The sequence below is a fragment of the Melanerpes formicivorus genome, unplaced genomic scaffold, assembly GCF_026170545.1.
Source record: "Melanerpes formicivorus ecotype bairdi unplaced genomic scaffold, bMelFor1.0.p_v2 SCAF_125, whole genome shotgun sequence".
In the NCBI taxonomy this organism is placed as follows: Eukaryota; Metazoa; Chordata; class Aves; order Piciformes; family Picidae; genus Melanerpes; species Melanerpes formicivorus.
In genome coordinates this window covers 368,145-390,370 of record NW_027142477.1, presented here as the reverse complement: position 1 = coordinate 390,370, position 22,226 = coordinate 368,145, and the positions used below count along the sequence as shown (strand labels likewise).

Sequence of the window (22,226 nt, the reverse complement as noted above, 5' to 3'; positions counted from 1 at the left end):
CCTGAGTAAGCTGTGAGGCTCTAGGGACCACTTCCCTCATGCCAAGAAGGACATTGAGGGCTGGAGCAGGTCCAGAGAAGGGCAACCAAGCTGGGGAAGGGTCTGGAGAGCAGGGCTGGGGAGGAGCAGCTGAGGGGGCTAGGGGTGTGTGGTGTGGAGCAGAGAGCTGATTGCAGTTGAACCAGACTAGGGAGTGGTATAAAACATTTCACTTGTTCACATGTCACAGAGCTGAGCCCCACAGGCAGTACTGAGAGGTACTCTTCATCCTGGATTGCTGCCTGCAGTTCCCTTCAGACAGTCACCTACCTGGGGCACTGTATTTCATACAAAGCCTTTCACACACACACTCAGACCACAAACTGAGTCTCCCCTGTCTCTTCCAGGCCATGCCCAACGCAGAAGGACACAACAGTGACAGCAAAGCTGACCAGCAGCACCTCCCATTCACACAGGTGATCCCTTTGCCATCTCCTGTATCTCCACTCTTACCCTAAACTGAGGGACTCACAGCATCACTCGAGTTCAGGGGCTGGAGGGGACCTCAGCAGATCATCCAGTCCAAGCCCCTGCCAGAGCAGGAAGCTCTGATCTGGGGGCAGGGCAGGAGCTGCAGACTGCAAGCCCAGAGCAGCTGGCAGAGGGGGGACCCTCTCCTTGCCCCCATTGTCCCTCTGCCTCTGTGGTTGCTGTGGCTCTGTGCTGTGTTTCCAACAGCACTGCCTGACTCTGCCCTGGGAGGGGAGAGCAGACCTGGGGGCTTTGTGGTTGTGTCCTGAGCTGGAGACTTCAGTGCCATGGTGCCAGAGCAGGACAGTCTCCCAGTGCCTTGGGTGCTTCTGTCCCAGCCTTGGGCTCTCAGGCATCTGTGGCAGAGCCCAGGGCAGAGGTGTAGGGAGCAGGGTGGGACTGGAAAGGTTGGAGCAGATGATCCTTGAGGTCCTTCCAAGCTGCTGTTCTGTGATTAGCTCCATTCAGAGAACAGCTTTGAATCCAGCAAGTGATCTTCTGAAGGGGTGAGGAAGGTTGCACATCTCACACAGCAGACACTGCAGCTGCTCAGCAGCCACACCACTCTCAGACCCAGGCTCACAAACCAGCCAGATATTACCTCTTGGGCTGGGGATAATCCAGCCACTCCAGCACCCCTGAGATCCTCTGCTCATATGGGACTGAGCTGCAAAACAACAAAAACAACAGAGAGCAAAAGGCTTAGCTGGCAGCAAGGCTCCTGACTAACCCTCCTGATCCCTGGAGACAGAGGAAGTGCCCAGCCCCCGGTGCTGCAGGCAAGTCCCAGGTGTGGCTTTCAAGTGATGCCATTCAACCAGGGACCAGTGCCTCCTCAGTCGTGGCTGAAGGCTTCTTCTCACTTCCAATGTAAATGAGACACCTCCTGAGCTGGCCACCACAAACATGTGATGGTGGTGGGAGCACCCCCACTGCTCATTAAACACATGCACAGGGGCTGGGCAGGGACTGGCTGAAAGCAGCCCTGCAGGAAAGGCCTTGGGGTTGCTGGAGGAGGAGAAGCTCAGCAGGAGCCAGCAGGGAGCACTTGCAGCCCAGAGAGCCAAGCAGAGCCTGGGCTGCAGCAAGAGAAGTGTGGCCAGCAGAGCCAGGGAGGGGATTCTGCCCCTCTGCTCCACTCTGCTGAGACCACAGCTGCAGCTCTGGGGCCAGTGCTGGAGCCTCTGTGCCAGGAAGGATCTGGAGGTGCTGGAAGGTGTCCAGAGCAGGGCCAGGAGGAGGAGCAGAGGGCTGGAGCTGCTCTGCTGTGAGCACAGACTGACGGAGTTGGGGTTGTGCAGGCTGGAGAGGAGAAGGCTCCCAGGAGACCTCATTGTGGCCTTGCAGGATCTGCAGGGGGCTGCAAGAAAGCTGGGGAGGGACTTGTGAGGGTGTCAGGGAGGGATAGGACTGCGGGGGATGGAGCAGAACTAGAAATGGGGAGATTGAGATTGGCTGTGAGGAAGAAGTTGTTCCCCAGGAGGGTGGTGAGAGCCTGGCACAGGTTGCCCAGGGAGGTGGTGGAAGCCTCCTGCCTGGAGGTGTTTGCAGCCAGGCTGGATGTGGCTGTGAGCAACCTGCTGTGGTGTGAGGTGTCCCTGCCCATGGCAGGGGGTTGGGACTGGCTGAGCCTTGAGCTCCCTTTCAGCCCTGACAGCTCTGTGGCTCTATGAATAAAGCAGGAAGCATTTTAATGCTGAGGGTTTTCTCTCCCTAGGTGAAGGTCAGCCCTCACTGACCTCTGAGCTGACAAATACAGGCTACCTGAAAACTTGCTGTCAAGCCCCAGTACTTCTCAAGGGCCATACAGGACGTGTGGGGTTGGTGTGTGGGAATGTGGCATCATTGGCATGTTAGAGAAGAGGAGATTTGGACTGGAGCTTGGACAAAGGTTCTGTACAGTGAGGGTGCTGAGCACTGGAACAGGCTGCCCAGGGAGGTGGAGATGCTCAAGGTGAGGCTGGACAGGGCTCTGAGCAGCCTGATCCAGGGGAGCAGGTCCCTGCTGAGTGCAGGGGCTTGGACTGGATGAGCTTGGGATGAGGTTTGGAGCTCCCTTCCGACCTGGGTGATTGATTCTCTGCTCAGTGGCTGCTGAGCAGCTGCAGGATGCTTTCCCATCTCAGAGCTGTGCAGCTGGCTGAAACCTTCACAGCTTGTCTGGGAGAGTGGAGTGCTCAGCACCTTTGGCTTTCTCACTGAGGCCCCTAATGGCTTGGAACAAATTAAGCTACTCTTGGGAGTGCCAGGGCAAAATGGGGGTGGGAAGGCATGGCACTGCTCTCTCAGGCTGCTGTCTGCAAGTCCTCAGTTTCACTTCCCTCAGCTGTCCAATGGCCTCTTGGAGGCTCAGAGTCCTTGCAGTGATGTAGCACAAGCCTTATCAAAGCTTACCCGTTGTAGACATGGTAGTAGGTGGGGTAGGATCCATTAATGGGAACATCAGAGCCTGGCCAGAAGTAGGTGCCTGCTCTCAGAAGATTGTCCATGGCTGTCAGCCAGATCTAAAGATACAAACATAGCATTTTAAGGCATTGACAGCACTGCAGGGCTGGCAGAATCACAGACCCCAGACTGCCAGGGGCAGCTCACACAGGAACACAGCCAGGCAGCTCTTGAGTATCTCCAGAGGGGAGACTCCACAACCCCCCTGGGCAGCCTGCTCCAGGCCTCGCTCATCTTCACAGTGACTAAGTTTTCCCTCCTGTTTCCATGGCACTTCCTCTGCCTCAGCTTCCACCACTGCCCCTTGTGCTGGCATTGGGCATCCCCCAGCAGAGCCTGGCTCCAGCCTCTGGGCACTCACCCTGCACAGCTTTAGCAGCAGCAATGAGGTCACCCTCAGGCTCCTCCTCTCCAAGCTCCAGAGCCCTCAGCTCCCTCAGGCTCTCCTCATGAGGAAGATTTTCCACTGCCCTAATCAATTCTGTGGCTCTGTGCTGGACTTTCTCAAGCACTTCCCTGAGGTCCTTCCTGACCTGAGGGGCCCAGAACTGGACACAAGCTTCCAGCTGTGGCCTCAGCAGGGCAGAGTGGAAGAGGAGAACCTCTCTGACCTACTGACCACAGCCCTTCTAATCCACCCCAGGATGCTCTTGGCCTTCCTGGCCACCAGAGCACCTTGCTGGCTCAGGGGCATCCTCCCATCCACCAGGACCCCCAGGTCCTTGTCCCCTTCACAGCTCTCCAACAGCTCAGTCCCCAACCCATCCTGCTCCATGGGGTTGCTCTTTCCCAGGTACAAGACTCTACCTTTGCCCTTGTTGGATTTAATTCCATTTCTCCCTGCCCAGCTCTCAGCCTGTCCAGGTCTGGCTGGATGGCAGCACAGCCTCCTGGGTCACCACTGCTCCCAGTTTGGTGCCATCAGCAACCTTGCTGCCAGTGCTCTCTGACCACCAAAGCCAAGATACATAACTGGATGAGAAAAAAAGGGCTGCAAGCTTGCATTTGTCTTTCTCCTTTCACACACCACAGAGCTGCCCAAGGGCCTTCTCTGACTTGAAGTTTGTTTTTCCCATACACATTCTGAAGAAACACAGAGCTCTTAAGATCATCAGGTCCAGCCACAACCTCACATAGTGTGGCCAGCAGGAGCAGGGAAGTCCTTGTGCCCTGTGCTCAGCACTGCTTAGGCCACCCCTTGAGTCCTGTGTCCAGTTCTGGGCTCCCCAGTTTAGGAAGGAGGTTGAGATGCTGGAAGGTGTCCAGAGAAGGGCAAGGAGGCTGGGGAGGGGTCTGGAGCACAGCCCTGTGAGGAGAGGCTGAGGGAGCTGGGGTTGCTTAGCCTGGAGAAGAGGAGGCTCAGGGGAGACCTTCTTGCTCTCTGCAACTCCCTGCAGGGAGGTTGGAGCCAGGTGGGGGTTGGGCTCTTCTGCCAGGCAGCCAGCAGCAGAACAAGAGGACACAGTCTCAAGCTGTGCCAGGGGAGGTTTAGGCTGGAAGTTAGGAGGAAGTTTTACACAGAGAAAGTGATTGCCCATTGGAATGTGCTGCCTGGGGAGGTGGTGGAGTCCCCATCCCTGGAGGTGTTTAGGAAGAGGCTGGATGAGGCCCTTGGTGCCTGCTCCAGGGCAGGTTCCAAATGGACTTTGGAAAGCAATTCTTTACCAAGAGAGTGACCCAGCACTGGAACAGGCTTTCTAGAGAGATGATCAACCTCTCCTCTCCTCTCCTCTCCTCTCCTCTCCTCTCCTCTCCTCTCCTCTCCTCTCCTCTCCTCTCCTCTCCTCTCCTCTCCTCTCCTCTCCTCTCCTCTCCTCTCCTCTCCTCTCCTCTCCTCTCCGAACCTCTCCTCTCCTCTCCTCTCCGAACCTCTCCTCTCCGAACCTCTCCTCTCCTCTCCTCTCTGAACCTCTCCTCTCCTCTCCTCCAGAAGGGGATATCTCTGTTCATCTCACAGAGTGTGGATATGGTTCTGTTATAAACCTGATGGAGACCTTCATGAGACAGCAGCACTCAAACCTGAGCACTGGGGGACCCCATGACCATGGCTGAACAGACAGCCACATCCATGTGAATAGCTCTCAGATGCAGCTGACACTGACATACTCTGTGCTCCAGGGGCACTTGTCCTACTTTCCAGCCTTCATTACCAGTGAACAGAACAGAACAGAACAGAACAGAACAGAACAGAACAGAACAGAATAGAATAGAATAGAATAGAATAGAATAGAATAGAATAGAATAGAATAGAATAGAATAGACAGGTTGGAAGGGATATGAATCCTCCCCACAGGAACCATGTGGGGGTTTAATGAAGTGTGTCATGGATTATGTATCTGTGTTCATCCAGCAGAGCCAGGGAGGTTCTCCTCCCCCTCTGCTCTGCCCTGCTCAGACCTCACCTGGAATATTGCATCCAGCTCTGGGCTCCCCAGCTCAGGAGGGACAGGGATCTGCTGGAGAGAGTCCAAGGGAGGCTGCAAGGATGCTGAAGGGACTGCAGCACTGCCTGGGGAGGAGAGGCTGAGAGCCCTGGGGGTGGTTAGTCTGGAGAGAAGAAGGCTGAGAGGGATCTGATCAATGTCTATCAATAGCTGAAGGGGTCAGGAAGAGACTGACAGGGACAGCCTCTGCTCAGTTTTGCCCTGGGATAGGACAAGGAGCAATGGATGGAAGCTGCAGCACAGGAGGCTCCACCTCAACAGCAGGAGGAACTTCTGCACTGTGAGGGTCCCAGAGCCCTGGAGCAGGCTGCCCAGAGAGGTTGTGAAGTCTCCTTCTCTGGAGCCTTCCCAGCCCCACCTGGATGTGTTCTGTGTGACCTGTGCTGGATTCTCTGCTCCTGCACTGGCAGGGGTTGGACTGGAGGATCTCTTTTGGTCCCTTCCAACCCCTCTCAACCTGTGAGCTGTGATCTTGCTGGATCTTCAGCTCCTAGCCATTCTCTTGCTCAGTTCCCCCTGCCTGGGCTCAGTGAATCCTTTGTAAGCTGACACCAGCTGGAAGTGGATTTTTCTGTAGTGAGTTGTCAAATGACAAGCAACAAAACACCCCAGGAGAAATCCATAGCAACAACTGCCAGTGGTTTCCTGTGGCCACAGAGCCACCAGGCTCCAACAGCAGCCCAAAGGCTTCTCCACTGACTGCTACCCTGAGTGAAGCTTCTGACTTTCAGAATGAACTTCGAGTGAGAGGTTGACCTGCTGGAGAACAGCTCCTTGGAGAAAGACCTTGGGGTCCTGGTTGATGATAAGTTCTGCATGGGACAGCAGTGTGCCCTGCTGGCCAAGAAGGCCAATGGGATCCTGGGCTGCATTCAGAAGAGTGTGGCCAGCAGGGCCAGGGAGGTTCTCCTGCCCCTCTACTCAGCCCCAGTTAGACCACATCTGGAGTATTGTGTCCAGTTCAACAGGGGCATGGGGCTGCTGGAGAGAGCTCAGCAGAGAGCTCTCAGAAGGGGAGGCTGAGAGCCTTGGGGCTGTTGAGCCTGGAGAAGAGAAGGCTGAGAGGGGACCGCAGCCATGTCTGCAACTAGCTGCAGGCTGGCTGTCAGGAGGATGGGCCAGGCTCTCTTCAGCAGCTCCCAGGGACAGGGTGAGGGGCAATGGATGTGGCCTCTGTCCCATCCAGCCATAAGGAACACTGTGGTGAGAGAGAGACTTACTGGCTGCCCCTTCCACCACTGGGGGTTGAGCTTCTCGGGCCCCGAGAGCGAGAAGTGCTTGTCCAGGGTCACGTCGTACATGTTGTTGTCCACGATGCCATGGGACTCTGGGTACAGCCCCTGCCCGAGCAAACCACACAGACAGCCCCCCTGGAGTCAGAAGGAGCCTCAGCCATGCTGCAGTGCACACTGCTGGCATGGTTTGCAGAGCCAGAGCAGCTTGCCAGGCTCAGCCAGACCTGGCCAAGGAATTCCACCTGCCTGCCCCCACCCCTGGAGTTCCCCCAGCTCCTCCCCAGCCCAACCCCAAGGTGCTGTAATCTCTCCCTGTGCCCTATGGCTGCCCCTCAGCTGCCAGACCCTTCCTAGCTCACACTCTCCTCACATGGCTGTGTCCTCACCCACACTCTGCTGGATGCAGTCAGGCTGACAAAGGTGAGGAACAGGCAGCCCAGGATCAGAGAGCAGGTGCAGCCACACAGACCCTTCCCTCACCTGCCTCCCTCTGCAGCCACACAGACCCTTCCCAACCCACCCTCTGGCTCTGCCTCCCTCTGCAGCCACACAGACCCTTCCCTCACCTGCCTCCCTCTGCAGCCACACAGACCCTTCCCTCATCTGCCTCCCTCTGCAGTCACACAGACCCTTCCCTCACCTGCCTCCCTCTGCAGCCACACAGACCCTTCCCTCATCTGCCTCCCTCTGCAGCCACACAGACTCTTCCCAAACCACCCCCTCTGGATCTGCCTCCCTCTGCAGCCACACAGACCCTTCCCAACCCACCCTCTGGATCTGCCTTCCTCTGCAGCCACACAGACCCTTCCCACATCTGCCTCCCTCTGCAGCCACACAGAGCCTTCCCTCATCTGCCTCCCTCTGCAGCCACACAGAGCCTTCCCTCATCTGCCTCCCTCTGCAGCCACACAGAGCCTTCCCTCATCTGCCTCCCTCTGCAGCCACACAGACTCTTCCCAAACCACCCCCTCTGGATCTGCCTCCCTCTGCAGCCACACAGACCCTTCCCAACTCACCCTCTGGATCTGCCTTCCTCTGCAGCCACACAGACCCTTCCCAACCCACCCTCTCTGGATCTGCCTCCCTCTTGGACTCCTACAGCTGGAGTTCCCATGGCCCACAAGAAGATTGGCACCACAAAACCACAGCATCAGAGAATTCACTGCCTTGGAAAGGATCCTCAAAGGCCATCCTGTCCAGCACTCCTGTGTGAGCAGGGACACCTCCAGCTACAGCAGGATGCTCAGGGCCCCAGGTTGGAAGGCATGAGGCCTCCAGCACCTCTCTGGTAACCTCTTCCAGTATTCCATTGTGCAGAACTTCCTGCTGATGTCCAACCTCACTCTGCCCTGCTCCAGTTTCAAACCATTGCCTCTCATCCTATCCCCACAGCCCCTTCTGAACAGTCCCTCTGCAGCTCCCCTGCAGATACTGAACCGCAGCTCTGAGGTCTCCCTGGAGCCTTCTCTCCCCCAGGCTGAACAGCCCCAGCTCTCCCAGCCCTCTGACCATCTTTGTGACCCTCCTCTGGCTCTGCTCCTGCAGGCTCTTTGTCTCTCTAAGTCACCCAGGTATGAAAAGCACAAGCCAGCACATTCTCACTTACTGTGGCGATGGTGTAGTGGTTTGGGAAGGTCTTGGTGGGGTAAACAGCTCTCATGTAGCTTGGATGTGTGCCACATGTTTCTGCAACAGACCATGGAATGGATGTGTTCAGGATTTGGTTTAGTTGAAAGCTGAGAGTCATTAGAGCAACCAAACCCCCTTCAGAGCCAGGGATCAGAGAGTGAATGTCAGTCCCAGTCCAGATGCACACAGCTCAGGGTCTCCTGCAGAGCCAGGCCTCCTGCCCCACTGCAGGCAATGGGCCCTGGGCACTCTGCCTACAGCCTGGATGGGCCAAGGGAGTCATCCTTCATGACCCTGCCTGCCCTGCAGCTCCTGCTTCTACAGCCTGGCTGCCTACCCACAGCAGTGCCTCACATCCTGCTGAGACCCAGGATGCCACCAGAAGGATGTCTTTATGCAATGAGACCGAGGCCTCAGGTTAGGCCAAGCAAGACACCCTGCAGAGCTGCCTGGGGAGCTGATGCTGGGCCCAGCTGGCTCAGCACTGAGCAGAGAATCATAAAACCACAGACTCATGCAAGCACAGAATGGCCCAGGCCAGAAGGCAGCTCCAAAGCTCATCCAGTCCAAGCCCCTGCACTCAGCAGGGACAGCCCCAACTAGATCAGGCTGCCCAGAGCCCTGTCCAGCCTCCCTTGAGTATCTCCAGGGATGGAGCCTCAACCACCTCCCTGGGCAGTCTGTTCTGGTGTTTCACCACCCTCCTGGGGCAGAACTTGTTCCTCACATCCAATCTCAATCTGCTCTTCTCCAGCTTAAAGCCATTGCCCCTGGTCCTGTCCCTGCAGGCCTTTGCAAAGTCTCTCTGCAGCCTTCCTGTAGCTCCCTTCAGGTCCTGGCAGGCTGCTCTTAGGTCTCCCTGGAGCCTTCTCCTCTCCATGCTGAATACCCCCAGCTCCCTCATGCTTGTCCCCATAGCAGAGCTGCTCCAAGCCCCTGATCATTCTCATGGCCTCCTCTGGACCCTCTCCATCAGCTCCAGGTCCTTCCTGTGCTGAGGGCTCCAGACCTGCTCACAGCACTGCAGGGGAGGTCTCAGCAGAGCAGAGCCAAGTGTCAGAATCTCCTCTCTGGCTCTGCTGGCAATGCTGCTCTGGATGCAGCCAGGCTGTGATTTGCCTTCTGTGCTGCAGTCTCACCCTGCCTGCTCCTGGCCAGCTTCTGCCCCACCAGCACCCCCAAGGCCTTTTCCTCAGGGCTGCTTTCCATCACCTCCTCCCCCAGCCTGGATTGGCAGTCAGGATTGTTCCAGCCCAGGTGCAGGACCCTGCACTGAAGTCTGCTGCCATCCTCAGTTACCCAAGAACTCTGCATGAGAGTTGGCAGGTCTGAGACAAGGTCACCAGGAGATGTGTCCTCCTGACACAGCTGCTGAACATCCCCAGGATACACCACAGGGCTCTGAAGAGTACCAGGTTAAGGCAAGAATCTGTCCTGTGGCACCCTCTGCCTGCTGTCTGAGCTCACTTCCTCTCTGGGCTCTCTCCTGGCTGTACCAACCACAAATGCTCTGAGTGCAGCAGGCAGGGAGACATCTCATATGCAGGCTGCCCCAGGAACACATCTGAATGGAGCTGTCCTGCTGTGGAGTGAGTCCCCCCCAGGGCTCCTACCTTCAGCTCCAACTACTGCACCACTTGCAGGATTCTAAAGCATTGCCATGGCTGAACACCTGCACCACCCAAACCCACTGCAGCAGCCAGCTCCAGCTCCAGGGCAGTATCACAGCATCACAGCATCACAGTATCACCAAGGTTGGAAGAGACCTCAGAGATCATCCAGTCCAACCTATCAACACAGACCTCATGACTAAACCATGGCACCAAGTGCCACATCCAATCCCCTCTTCAACACCTCCAGGGCTGGGGACTCCACCACCTCCCTGGGCAGCACATCCCAATGGCTAACAACTCTCTCTGGGAAGAACTTTCTCCTCCCCTCCAGCCTAAACCTCCCCTGGCACAGCTTGAGACTGTGGCCTCTTGTTCTGCTGCTGGCTGCCTGGCAGAAGAGACCAACCCCCACCTGGCTACAACCTCCCTGCAGGGAGTTGCAGAGAGCAAGAAGGTCTCCCCTGAGCCTCTTCTTCTCCAGGCTAAGCAACCCCAGCTCCCTCAGCCTCTCCTCACAGGGCTGTGCTCCAGACCCCTCCCCAGCCTCCTTGCCCTTCTCTGGACACCTTCAAGTCTCTCAATGTCCTTCTTGAGCTGAGGAGCCCAGAACTGGACACAGGACTCAAGGTGTGGCCTGAGCAGTGCTGAGCACAGGGCACAAGGACTTCCCTGCTCCTGCTGGCCACACTCTTCCTGATGCAGGCCAGGATGCCCTTGGCCTTCTTGGCCACCTGGGCACACTGCTGGCTCCTGTTCAGTTGCTGTCAGTCAGCACCCCCAGGTCCCTCTCTGCCTGGCTGCTCTCAGCCACTCTGACCCCAGCCTGTAGCTCTGCCTGGGGTTGCTGTGGCCAAAGTGCAGCCCCTGGCACTTGGACTTGTTGAACACCATCCTGTTGGATTCTGCCCAGTACCCAATTTGTGTATCAAACCCAGTGCAGGACTCAACTTATTGATCAAATCTATTGCAGTACTCATTTATCTAACCCAGTGCAGTACTCAAGTTATTAATCAAATCTATTGCAGTACTCAACTTATTTATCAAGCCCAGTGTAGTGCTCAGTTATCAAACCCAGTATAGTATTCAACTCACTTATCAACTCCAGTCCATCAGCAGTAAATTTGCTGACAACAAACTGCTGGGGGCAGGAGTTGATCTGCTGGAGGGTAGAGAGGCTCTGCAGAGGGACCTTGCCAGGCTGGACAGATGGGCAGAGTCCAAGCGCAGGAGATTGAACACATCCAAGTGCCAGGTGCTGCACATTGGCCACAGCAACCCCAGGCAGTGCTACAGGCTGGGGTCAGAGTGGCTGAGAGCAGCCAGGCAGAGAGGGACCTGGGGGTGCTGACTGACAGCAACTGAACAGGAGCCAGCAGTGTGCCCAGGTGGCCAAGAAGGCCAAGGGCATCCTGGCCTGCATCAGGAAGAGTGTGGCCAGCAGGAGCAGGGAAGTCCTTGTGCCCTGTGCTCAGCACTGCTCAGGCCACACCTTGAGTCCTGTGTCCAGTTCTGGGCTCCTCAGCTCAAGAAGGACATTGAGAGACTTGAAGGTGTCCAGAGAAGGGCAAGGAGGCTGGGGAGGGGTCTGGAGCACAGCCCTGTGAGGAGAGGCTGAGGGAGCTGGGGTTGCTTAGCCTGGAGAAGAGGAGGCTCAGGGGAGACCTTCTTGCTCTCTGCAACTCCCTGCAGGGAGGTTGTAGCCAGGTGGGGGTTGGTCTCTTCTGCCAGGCAGCCAGCAGCAGAACAAGAGGACACAGTCTCAAGCTGTGCCAGGGGAGGTTTAGGCTGGAGGGGGGGAGAAAGTTCTTCCCAGCAAGAAGAATTGGTCATTGGAATGTGCTGCCCAGGGAGGTGGTGGAGTCTATGGTTTACAGTCTATATTCTGTAACACACACTCTGGTTAGCTCTGCTGGGTCAATGGAATTAACAGGGAGGAAACATACTGTGCTACAAGTCAGTGTTTCTTTTTTTCCCCTCTCCCTTTTGCAAATAAATGAATTCACCTTCCCTTTCCCCTGCAGACTTGTGAGAAGCAGAACCATGAATGTGCAAAGCCAATTGGGGCAGCTGACCAGAAACATCAGCACTGCTGAACTAGGTCTGACCACGGAATCATAGAATCAGCCAGGTTGGAAGAGACCTTTGAGATCATCAAGTCCAACCTATGACCTAATCCCTAACACCTCCTGACAGCTAAACCATGGCTCCAAGTGCCACATCCAATACCCTCTTGAACACCTCCAGGGATGGGGACTCCACCACCTCCCTGGGCAGCACATCCCAGTGGCCGGCCTCTGCAGGCAGCTCTGTGTTGCACACAGATGTTGTCCATTTGGTACCCACTCACTGCTGTTCATATCCTAGATGGTAGTTTGCTTGCAGATACAACTTCACCTGCTTCCATCCCAAACTGCCCTGCTCTGGAGATTTATTTTGGAGGGGTAAATCATCTCTCTAATTAATTAGGGAGTACTTTCAACCCAGCACAGAGCAGCAGAAGGGACTGGGGAGGCTGCAGGGAGGGTTTAAAGAGAGGATTCAAAGCAGTCTGAAGGAACTTACTGAACTTGGCAATGTTTGGCAGCAAGGAGCTCCAGGTGTGCAAGTACTCTGCTCTAAAGCCATCCATGGAGAACAGGATAAGTGGGGGGGGGAGTCTCCCTGCAAGAGAAGAGGAGCTTGCAGAGCTGCGGCCTTGCGAAGCATAGACACACAAACACAGCACACAGTCCACTCCTACAAGCAGGATCCAGAACCCCCCTGGAGTCCCCAGAAATGACATCACAGCAGCAAATTAGTATGTAAGACAAAGATACATCAGAAAGACACAGCCCTAGAGACATGCATGTGTGCAGGCAGGCAGAGACATCTGAAACTAATGCATGTGTATAAAACCCACAGGTGACAAACACTGACCACATATAGACAACAAAACCATAGCAAATGAACCCCTGCCACACACAGTGTCACACTGAACACACAGCTCCTTTCTGAGAGCAGAGAGAAGCACAGCATCACAGCATGCCAGGGGCTGGAAGGGACCTCCAGAGATCACCCAGTCCACCCCCTGCCAGAGCAGGGCACCCAGGGCAGGGCACACAGAACACAGCCAGGTGGGGCTGGAAAGGCTCCAGAGCAGGAGACTCCACAACCTCTCTGGGCAGCCTGCTCCAGGGCTCAGCAGCCTCACACCAAGGAAGTTTCTCCTCAGGTTGAGGTGGAACCTCCTGGGTTCCAGTTTGTGTCCATTGCCTCTTGTCCTGTCCCAGGACACCACAGCACAGAGCCTGGCCCCTGCCTGCCCCCCACCCCTCAGGTATTGATAGACATTGATCAGATCCCTCTCAGCCTTCTCTTCTCCAGGCTCAACACCCTCAGCCACACAGATGTTCCACTCCTTTCATCCCTTGGAGTCTCTCCAGCAGATCCCTATCCCTGTTGAAGGGGGGAGCCCAGAACTGGACGCAATACACCAGCTGTGGTCTCACCAGGGCAGAGTAGAGGGGAAGGAGAACCTCCCTTGCCTTGCTGGCCACACTCTTCTGAATGCACACAGATGTTCCAGGAGAGCAGCCCTCAAGAAAGAGCCTTGGGGGGTGCTGGGTGCTGAGCAGCTCCCCAGGAGCCAGCAGTGGCCTCCTGCAGCCCTCAGGCAGCTGTGTGCTGGGCTGCAGCCAGAGCAGGGTGGGCAGCAGGGCAGCAGAGGGGATTCTGCCCCTGGGCTCTGCTCTGCTCAGACCTCACCTCCAATCCTGCCTCCAGCTCTGCTGTCCCCAGCAGCAGAAGGACACAGAGCTGCTGGAGTGAGGCCAGAGGAGGCCACAGAGATGCTCCAAGGGCTGGAGCAGCTCTGCTGTGAGCACAGGCTGAGGGAGCTGGGGCTGTGCAGCCTGCAGAGGAGAAGGCTCCAGGGGCACCTCAGAGCTGCCTGCCAGGAGCTGAAGGGATCCTGCAGGAAGGCTGCAGAGAGACTTCTCCTGAGTGGGTCTGGAGCCAGGCCAAGGGGGAAGGGTTTGGAGCTGAGGCAGAGCAGGGTTAGAGTGGAGCTGAGGAAGAAGTTCTTCAGTGTGAGGGTGGTGAGGCTCTGGCACAGGCTGCCCAGGGAGGCTGTGGCTGCCTCCTGCCTGGGGGTGCTGGAGGCCAGGCTGGATGAGGCCTTGAGCAGCTGAGTCTGGTTGAGGCAGGTTGTAGCAGCTGAGGTCTGAGGTCCCTTCCAGCCTGAGCCATCCTGTGATTCTACGATCTGCAGGCAGCCATCACAACGGTCAGGTTTCAATGTCTGTAGGTCTCAGGCTGCTTTCACACTTCATCCTCCACAGCCCTTTCTTCTGACAGATAATGCAAGCAAGGAATGCCCTCTAACTGAGAGAGAGAACTGCACTCAGACTCTGGCAGCTGTCACAGCTTGCCCTGGCTGACTTCTCAGAATTAGCCCAGACAGAACATGGGGACATAAGATGGAACATGAGAGGTGTGGGAGAGCTGAGCCTGGGGAGAACTCTAACCATTTGTCCAGCTCTTCCCAAAGTGACTTCCAGTCTGAACTCTGCCCTCTGCTCTAAACTGTAACTGATAAACCAATGTGCAGGAGAAAGAACATTGCTGGGCAGCCACAAAGCACCCCAAGGGCAGAAAACCTCCTGCCCAGTACAGACAAAAGCCTCCTGAAGACCTGCTTCAGGCCCCTGGAGTGCTGCTGACAGGCACAACAATTCTGTTCCCTAGCAAGACACAAAGAGTTTGTCCTACCCCAAGGGACACTGAGGAGTCTCCAGTGACTCACAGGGCTCTTCTACCCAAGGGGTTTCACCTAGAAGGACCAAAGGAAATACTGAGTCAGCATTTTAAGGCAGCAGCCAAACAAGGAGCTTCCAGGTTGTCATTTGGGAGCCCTTCTGGTACTTTTGTCCCCAGCTTCAACAGAGAATTATAGAAATGTAGGCCTGGAAGAACCTCTGGAAAGAATTTAGTGCAAGCTGTTGTGGCCTGCAAGGGCTGAGGCTGACTGTTGTAAGTGCAGAGCAAAGCAGGTTGAGTGCACAGGGAGGCAGGCAGAAAAACTGGGGAAAATATCAGTGTGAAAGTGAGAGGAGAGGTTCAGAGAGGAGAGGTTCAGAGAGGAGAGGAGAGGTTCAGAGAGGAGAGGTTCAGAGAGGAGAGGTTCAGAGAGGTTCAGAGAGGAGAGGAGAGGTTCAGAGAGGAGAGGAGAGGTTCAGAGAGGAGAGGAGAGGTTCAGAGAGGAGAGGTTCAGAGAGGAGAGGTTCAGAGAGGAGAGGAGAGGTTCAGAGAGGAGAGGTTCAGAGAGGAGAGGTTCAGAGAGGAGAGGAGAGGTTCAGAGAGGAGAGGTTCAGAGAGGAGAGGTTCAGAGAGGAGAGGAGAGGAGAGGAGAGGAGAGGAGAGGAGAGGAGAGGAGAGGAGAGGAGAGGAGAGGAGAGGAGAGGAGAGGAGAGGAGAGGAGAGGAGAGGAGAGGAGAGGAGAGGAGAGGAGAGGAGAGGAGAGGAGAGGAGAGGAGAGGAGAGGTTCAGAGAGGAGAGGAGAGGTTCAGAGAGGAGAGGTTCAGAGAGGAGAGGAGAGGAGAGGAGAGGAGAGGAGAGGAGAGGAGAGGAGAGGAGAGGAGAGGAGAGGAGAGGAGAGGAGAGGAGAGGAGAGGAGAGGAGAGGAGAGGAGAGGTTCGGAGAGGTTCGGAGAGGAGAGGAGAGGTTCGGAGAGGAGAGGTTCGGAGAGGAGAGGAGAGGTTCGGAGAGGAGAGGTTCGGAGAGGAGAGGTTCGGAGAGGAGAGGTTCGGAGAGGAGAGGAGAGGAGAGGTTCGGAGAGGAGAGGAGAGGAGAGGAGAGGAGAGGAGAGGAGAGGAGAGGTGTCAGAGCAAGGCTCCTCTCCCGAGACACAAAGCATCTGCCTCGCCATGTGCCAGGCTTCTGACGGTGCAGAGCCCTGCTGCTTTACCTCGGCAGGCAGTGTAGTAGTTGGCACAGCAGTCCTGCTTCTCCAGGCAGTCGTCGGCACAGGCGCAGAGGCTGCCCGGCAGGCGTGTCTCGCCGCAGCGGAACTTGCTGCACCTCCACGACCGGGCTGCAGGGGAAGGCAGAGGTTGGAATCTGGCTCCCGCAGCCCTTGTGGAAGCTCCCTGGTGTGGAGGTCTCTCAGGCTCTGATTTGTGTATTGTATTTGCAGTGAATTTCTCTCCAAGTAGGGTTTGCCCATCCTGCCTGGAAGGAAAGCTCAACCTGCCTGTAGCACATGAAGCCAATTGCTGGCTCACTGAACAGCAGCAGAGCCTCAGAGTCATTTGGATTCACAAAGGAGTCCCCAGGGTTTCCCCCCTTGGTGTCTTCCAGCCTTGCAGGAAGACTTTAAAAAACAATGCTACTCAAAGCCATATTTCTGCTTCTTTTCCCTGCTGATGCTCAGGATTCCACCCCCAAGGCCTTTTCTGCAGGGCTGCTCTCCAGCCAGTCCCTGCCCAGCCTGGATTGGTGCCTGGGATTGCCCTGCCCCAGCTGCAGGACTTTGCCCTTGGTCTTGTTGAGCCTCCTGAGGTTGTCCTGGGCCCAGCTCTGCAGCCTGTGCAGGTCCCTCTGGATGGATCCTTCCCTGCAGCTGTCAGCAGCACCACACAGCTTGGTGTCAGCAGCAGCCCTGCTGGGGCTGCACTCAGTGCCACTGTCCCTGGCACCAGCACAGATGTTCAACAGGACTGGTCCCAGTGCTGATCCCTGAGGGACTCCACTTGTCCCTGGATCCACTTGTCCCTGGCCCAGGAGCTTGCCCTTCCTCTGGCAGGTGGAGACCATAATCCTTTCCTGCTGAGGTGCTGTGGGGTGTAGGTCAGTTTGGTTTTTCACTGCTCCCTGGTGCTGCTTAGTTAAACACCTCCTGGGATGGGGACTCCACCACCTCCCTGGGCAGCACATCCCAGTGGCCAAATCCTCTTGCTGGGAAGAACTTTCTTCTCACCTCCAGCCTAAACCTCCCCTGGCACAGCTTGAGATTGTGTCCCCTTGTTCTGCTGCTGGCTGCCTGGGAGAAGAGACCAACCCCCACCTGGCTACAACCTCCCTGCAGGGAGTTGCAGAGAGCAAGAAGGTCTCCCCTGAGCCTCCTCTTCTCCAGGCTAAGCAACCCCAGCTCCCTCAGCCTCTCCTCACAGGGCTGTGCTCCAGACCCCTCCCCAGCCTCCTTGCCCTTCTCTGGACACCTTCAAGTCTCTCAATGTCCTTCTTGAGCTGAGGAGCCCAGAGCTGGACACAGGACTCCAGGTGTGGCCTGAGCAGAGGGCAGAGCCCCAGAGCAGAGAGGCAGGCCATGGGCAGTGCCTGCAGAGCATACCTGGCTCCAGGCAGGTGTCCTCATAGTCCCAGCAGCAGTCCCCCCCGCTCCTGGCAGTGGCTGTCGCAGCGGCAGCCTGGCGCGCTGGCCCCGGCCGGCTCGTGGCACTTGTGTCTGCAGCTGGCTGTGAGGAGAAGGCAGAGCCTGAGTGCTGGCACAACCCACACAGCTCACAGAGATGGCTCATGGGCACAGGCTGGGAGGAGAAACGTGCTGAGCATCTTCCTAGGTCTCTTTCCTGAGGAATTTTCAGGGACAGGAAGGCAAAACCGAAGCTGCAGGAAGCCCTGTGGGTGCTGGAGGTGCTGGTGGCTGCTGGAGCCATGCTCAGCCAGGGCCTGTGCAGGGATCTTCTGAGGTGGCACAGGAGGCAATGCCCAGGTGTCCCAGCCTCCCAGCATGAGGAGGGGGAAAGTGGGATCACCAGTGGGGTGTGGGTGCAAGATGAGGAGTGCCTCCTGCTTTGGGCATCCCCTAATGGGCCTGCCAAGGAGCTGCGTGGCACAGGGCTCCCTCAGAGCCATGGGCACTCCCTGGGGACAGCTGGTCAGGGCCTGGCAGCCAGAGCCCATCCCACTGCTGAGCCAGGCAGCAGGCAGTGGGCAGCTCCCTAGACACAGGGGCAGCACAAGGCCAGGCTGTTGGCCTGTGGGTGGCCTGGCTCAGGGGACCCATGGCCACACAGGGCACGGCTGTGGGCACCTGGGCACCAGACCTGCTGCACCATCACTGGGCAGGGACTGAAATGGGATCTTGAGCCATGGGTAGGGTGGGCAGCAATCCTGGGGTGATGGGCAGGGCCCATAAGTCTTACTGTTGGACTTGGGACTCTGCTCAGACCTCTCTGCTTCATCTTTACAAAGTCCCTGCAAAGTCTCCAGGTTGGTTTGCTGTGGTCAAAGAAAGAGCTGACATGAGGGTCCCCAGGGAGCTGGAGACACCACAGCTGTGACAGGGCAGAGGGAAAGCTCTGGCTTTCCTGAGGCCACCTGAGGACAGCCCCAAGTCTCCAAACCCAGCACAAGGAGAGGACAGGCCACACTGCTTGAAGCACTCTGAGCACCTACATTGCCAGCTGCCACTCACCCAGGCCAGCAGAGCTCAGCCCTGCTGGTGCAGGCCTGCTGGGGCTGCAAAAAGCCTCATGCAGGGTGCACTGCCTGCAAAACCTGGGCTCCAGCACCCACTGTGCAGAAGACATGGAGAGCTGAAAGGCCTTTGTTCAAGCTGGCCAGATGGTTTCACATGCAGAGAGTCCTCATGTCTTGGCCTGCACTGTGAGTGCTTGCAGCAGCCCAGGGCAGGGCTTTGTGAGTCTGCAGTCTTTATACTTGAGAGACCACAGGCTCACAGAGCTGCCAGGGCTGGAAGGGAGCTCAAGGCTCAGCCAGTCCCAACCCCCTGCCATGGGCAGGGTCACCTCACACCACAGCAGGTTGCTCACAGCCACCTCCAGCCTGGCTGCAAACACCTCCAGGCAGGAGGCTTCCACCACCTCCCTGGGCAACCTGTGCCAGGCTCTCACCACCCTCCTGGGGAACAACTTCTTCCTCACAGCCAATCTCAATCTCCCCACTTCTAGTTCTGCTCCATCCCCCCCAGTCCTATCCCTCCCTGACACCCTCAAAAGTCCCTCCCCAGCTTTCTTGGAGCCCCCTGCAGATCCTGGAAGGCCACAATTAGGTCTCCTGGGAGCCTTCTCCTCTCCAGCCTGCACAACCCCAACTCCCTCAGGCTGTGCTCAGAGCAGAGCAGCTCCAGCCCTCTGCTCATCCTTGTGGCCCAAGGAGGTCTCCCTCAGCCTCCTCTGCTCCAGCCTCAACCCCCTCCAGATCCCTCAGCCCTCCTCTAGCCCAGGGGCTCCAGGCCCTTCTCCAGCCTGGCTGCCCTGCTCTGGGCAGGCTCCAGCCCCTCAGTGTCCTTCCTGCAGGGAGGGCCCAGAGCTGAGCACAGCACTCCAGGGGTGGCCTCCCCAGGTGACCATCCCCCTGGCCCTGCGGCCCCCCCTGCTGCTGACCCAAGCCTTTGGCTTTCCTGGCCCCCTGGGCACTGCTGGCTCCTGGTCAGTGACTGCCAACCAGCACCCCCAGGCCCTCTGATTCCTTCCAGCTGTGCAGGGGCAGGGCTGCTGTCCCCACACACTGCACAAGGTGTTCCCAGCTTTAGAGCAAATGCAGGTGCTCAGAGTGCTTCAAGCAGAGTGAGCTCTCTGGCCCTTGTGCAGGGCAGACTGGAGCTGTCTTTGGAGATTTGGGGCTCTCCTCAGGTGGCCTCTTGATCCTCACAGAACATTTGCATCATGCTTTAGCAGAGCCTCTGCTGCAGCTCCAGCTGCTGTGCTTGGTGTGCTGAAAGCACCACAACTTACTTTGCTCCTGCTGTGATCCCAGTCCCAGACCTAGGCCCAGACCTAGTCCCAGAGAGACCACCACCAGAGCACACAGCAGGACCTGCCACACAGAAAAGGAGATCACACAGTGGCAGGGGCTGGGAGGCAGCTCTGCAGACCACCCAGCCCAGCCCTCCTGCCAGAGCAGCTCACAGCAACACAGCCAGGGGGGATTGGGAAGGCTCCACAGAGGAGACTCCACAACCCCCTGGGCAGCCTGCTCCAGGCCTCTCTCACCCTCACAGTGACTAAGTTTTCCCTCCTGTTCCCATGGCACTTCCTCTGCCTCAGCTTCCAGCACTGCCCCTGGTGCTGGCATTGGGCATCCCCCAGCAGAGCCTGGCTCCAGCCTCTGGGCACTCACCCTGCACAGCTTTAGCAGCAGCAAGGAGGTCACCCTCAGGCTCCTCCTCTCCAAGCTCCAGAGCCCTCAGCTCCCTCAGGCTCTCCTCATGAGGAAGACCTTCCACTGTCTTCAGCATCTTTGTGGCTCTGTGCTGGACTCTCTCCAGCAGTTCCCTGAGGTCCTTCCTGACCTAAGGGGCCCAGAACTGGACACAAGATTCCAGCTGTGGCCTCAGCAGGGCAGAGCAGATGGAGGAGGTGACCCTGCATCAGGAGCAGTGTGGCCAGCAGGAGCAGGGAAGTCCTTGTGCCCTGTGCTCAGCACTGCTTAGGCCACACCTGGAGTCCTGTGTCCAGTTCTGGGCTCCTCAGGTCAAGAAGGACATTGAGAGACTTGAAGGTGTCCAGAGAAGGGCAAGGAGGCTGGGGAGGGGTCTGGAGCACAGCCCTGTGAGGAGAGGCTGAGGGAGCTGGGGTTGCTTAGCCTGGAGAAGAGGAGGCTCAGGGGAGACCTTCTTGCTCTCTGCAACTCCCTGCAGGGAGGTTGTAGCCAGGTGGGGGTTGGTCTCTTCTGCCAGGCAGCCAGCAGCAGAACAGGAGGACACAGTCTCAAGCTGTGCCAGGGGAGGTTTAGGCTGGAGGTGAGGAAGGAATTCCTCACAGAGAGAGAGACTGGCCATTGGGATGTGCTGCCCAGGGAGGTGGTGGAGTCCCCATCCCTGGAGGTGTTTAGGAAGAGGCTGGATGAGGCACTTGGTGCCATGGTTTAGTTGATTGGGTGATAGGTTGGACTTGATGATCTCAGAGGTCTTTTCCAACCTGGTCTATTCTATTCTATTCTATTCTATTCTATTCTATTCTATTCTATTCTAACCTCTCTGACCTACTGAGCACAGCCCTTCTAATCCACCCCAGGATGCCCTTGGCCTTCTTGGCCACCAGAGCACCTTGCTGGCTCAGGGGCATCCTCCCATCCACCAGGACCCCCAGGTCCTTGTCCCCTTCACAGCTCTCCAACAGCTCAGTCCCCAACCCATCCTGCTCCATGGGGTTGCTCTTTCCCAGGTACAAGACTCTACCTTTGCCCTGGTTGGATTTCATTCCATTTCTCCTTGCCCAGCTCTCAGCCTGTCCAGGTCTGGCTGGATGGCAGCACAGCCTCCTGGGCCACCACTGCTCCCAGTTTGGTGCCATCAGCAAACTTGCTGCCAGTGCTCTCTGTGCCCTCATCCAGGTCATTGATGAATATATTGAACAGCTCTGCTCCCAGTGCTGACCCCTGAGGGTCTCCACCAGACACAGGCCTCCAGCTGGCCTCTGTCCATTGGCCACAGCTCTCTGACTCCTTCCCTTCAACCAGTTCCCATCCACCTCCCTCCCTGATCCTCCAGACCACACTGCCTCAGTTCAGCTGCAAGGATGCTGTGGCCACAACCAGAACCTTACCCATGTCAGACCCAGAACAAACCTCCTCCACAGGACTATTTGCAAGGCAGCTACATGGCTTACAGCCCCAGGGAAGGTGGCAAGAGCTGCCACAGGGTGATGTGAGGTGAGGGGCTGTCAGGAACAGTTCATGACTCCTCTCCCACGCTTTGCTTCCTGAACGTTGCTCACCAGCAGCTTGCCTAAAGGCTTTGATTTGTTTACCACAAATCCATAGATAATAAAAGGCATCCAAAGAGGAACTGAAGCTGCTTAGGCCTCACACACATCTGTTTGGAGCCACTGTACCAAATAAAGCATGGGAGCAATGTCTCTGCTGTGCCAGAGAACTGCTGGGCTGGCACAGCCAGCAGAAAGTGCAGCTCAGTGCCAGGGGGAACCAACCAACCAACTACCCAAATAAATGGCCAATGTCCTTGCTGAGTCCCTGAGGAGCTGTAGACCTCTGCAGGGGGCTTCGTGCACTCATGCAGCACAGCTTGAAGCCTCAGTGCCCAAAGGGCCCTGCAGGATTATTTCAGCACCAGGGAGCTTGCAAAGATTCTTCAGCTTCCAGAGCTGTTCTTCCTTAGCAGCCCTGCAGGGCAGCACCTACTTACAGCACAGATGATTTGGTAGATCAGGAGCTTTCTTTTCTTCACATACTCTGTTGGTTTTAAAGAGATCTCATCCAAGTGTCTGCCTTCCTCCCCGACCATATGGCCTTCGAGCTCCATCCTGACCAGATCTGCCTCCCGGCCGCTGCGCTGCTCAGCCTCCCCAGCTGCCACTGAGGTGCTGCCCCTGCTCCCAGCCTGCATGCCCTTGCTCTTTTATCAGATCCCAGGGGGTTTCACACCAGCG

At 57.0% G+C, this 22,226-nt stretch overlaps 1 protein-coding gene across 1 annotated transcript in view; it reads right to left on the bottom strand.

Annotated features, from left to right (window-relative positions):
- Positions 1 to 22,226, bottom strand: part of ENPP3 (ectonucleotide pyrophosphatase/phosphodiesterase 3) — a 67,698-nt gene extending 45,472 nt beyond the window's left edge. The window contains 11 exon segments of the mRNA XM_068167928.1: positions 1,112 to 1,177; positions 2,905 to 3,014; positions 6,620 to 6,739; positions 8,241 to 8,320; positions 12,439 to 12,533; positions 14,626 to 14,686; positions 15,821 to 15,946; positions 17,204 to 17,246; positions 17,248 to 17,327; positions 19,572 to 19,653; positions 21,983 to 22,226. Of these exon segments, the coding sequence (XP_068024029.1) occupies positions 1,112 to 1,177; positions 2,905 to 3,014; positions 6,620 to 6,739; positions 8,241 to 8,320; positions 12,439 to 12,533; positions 14,626 to 14,686; positions 15,821 to 15,946; positions 17,204 to 17,246; positions 17,248 to 17,327; positions 19,572 to 19,653; positions 21,983 to 22,183 (1,064 nt within the window). The 5' untranslated portion in view covers positions 22,184 to 22,226.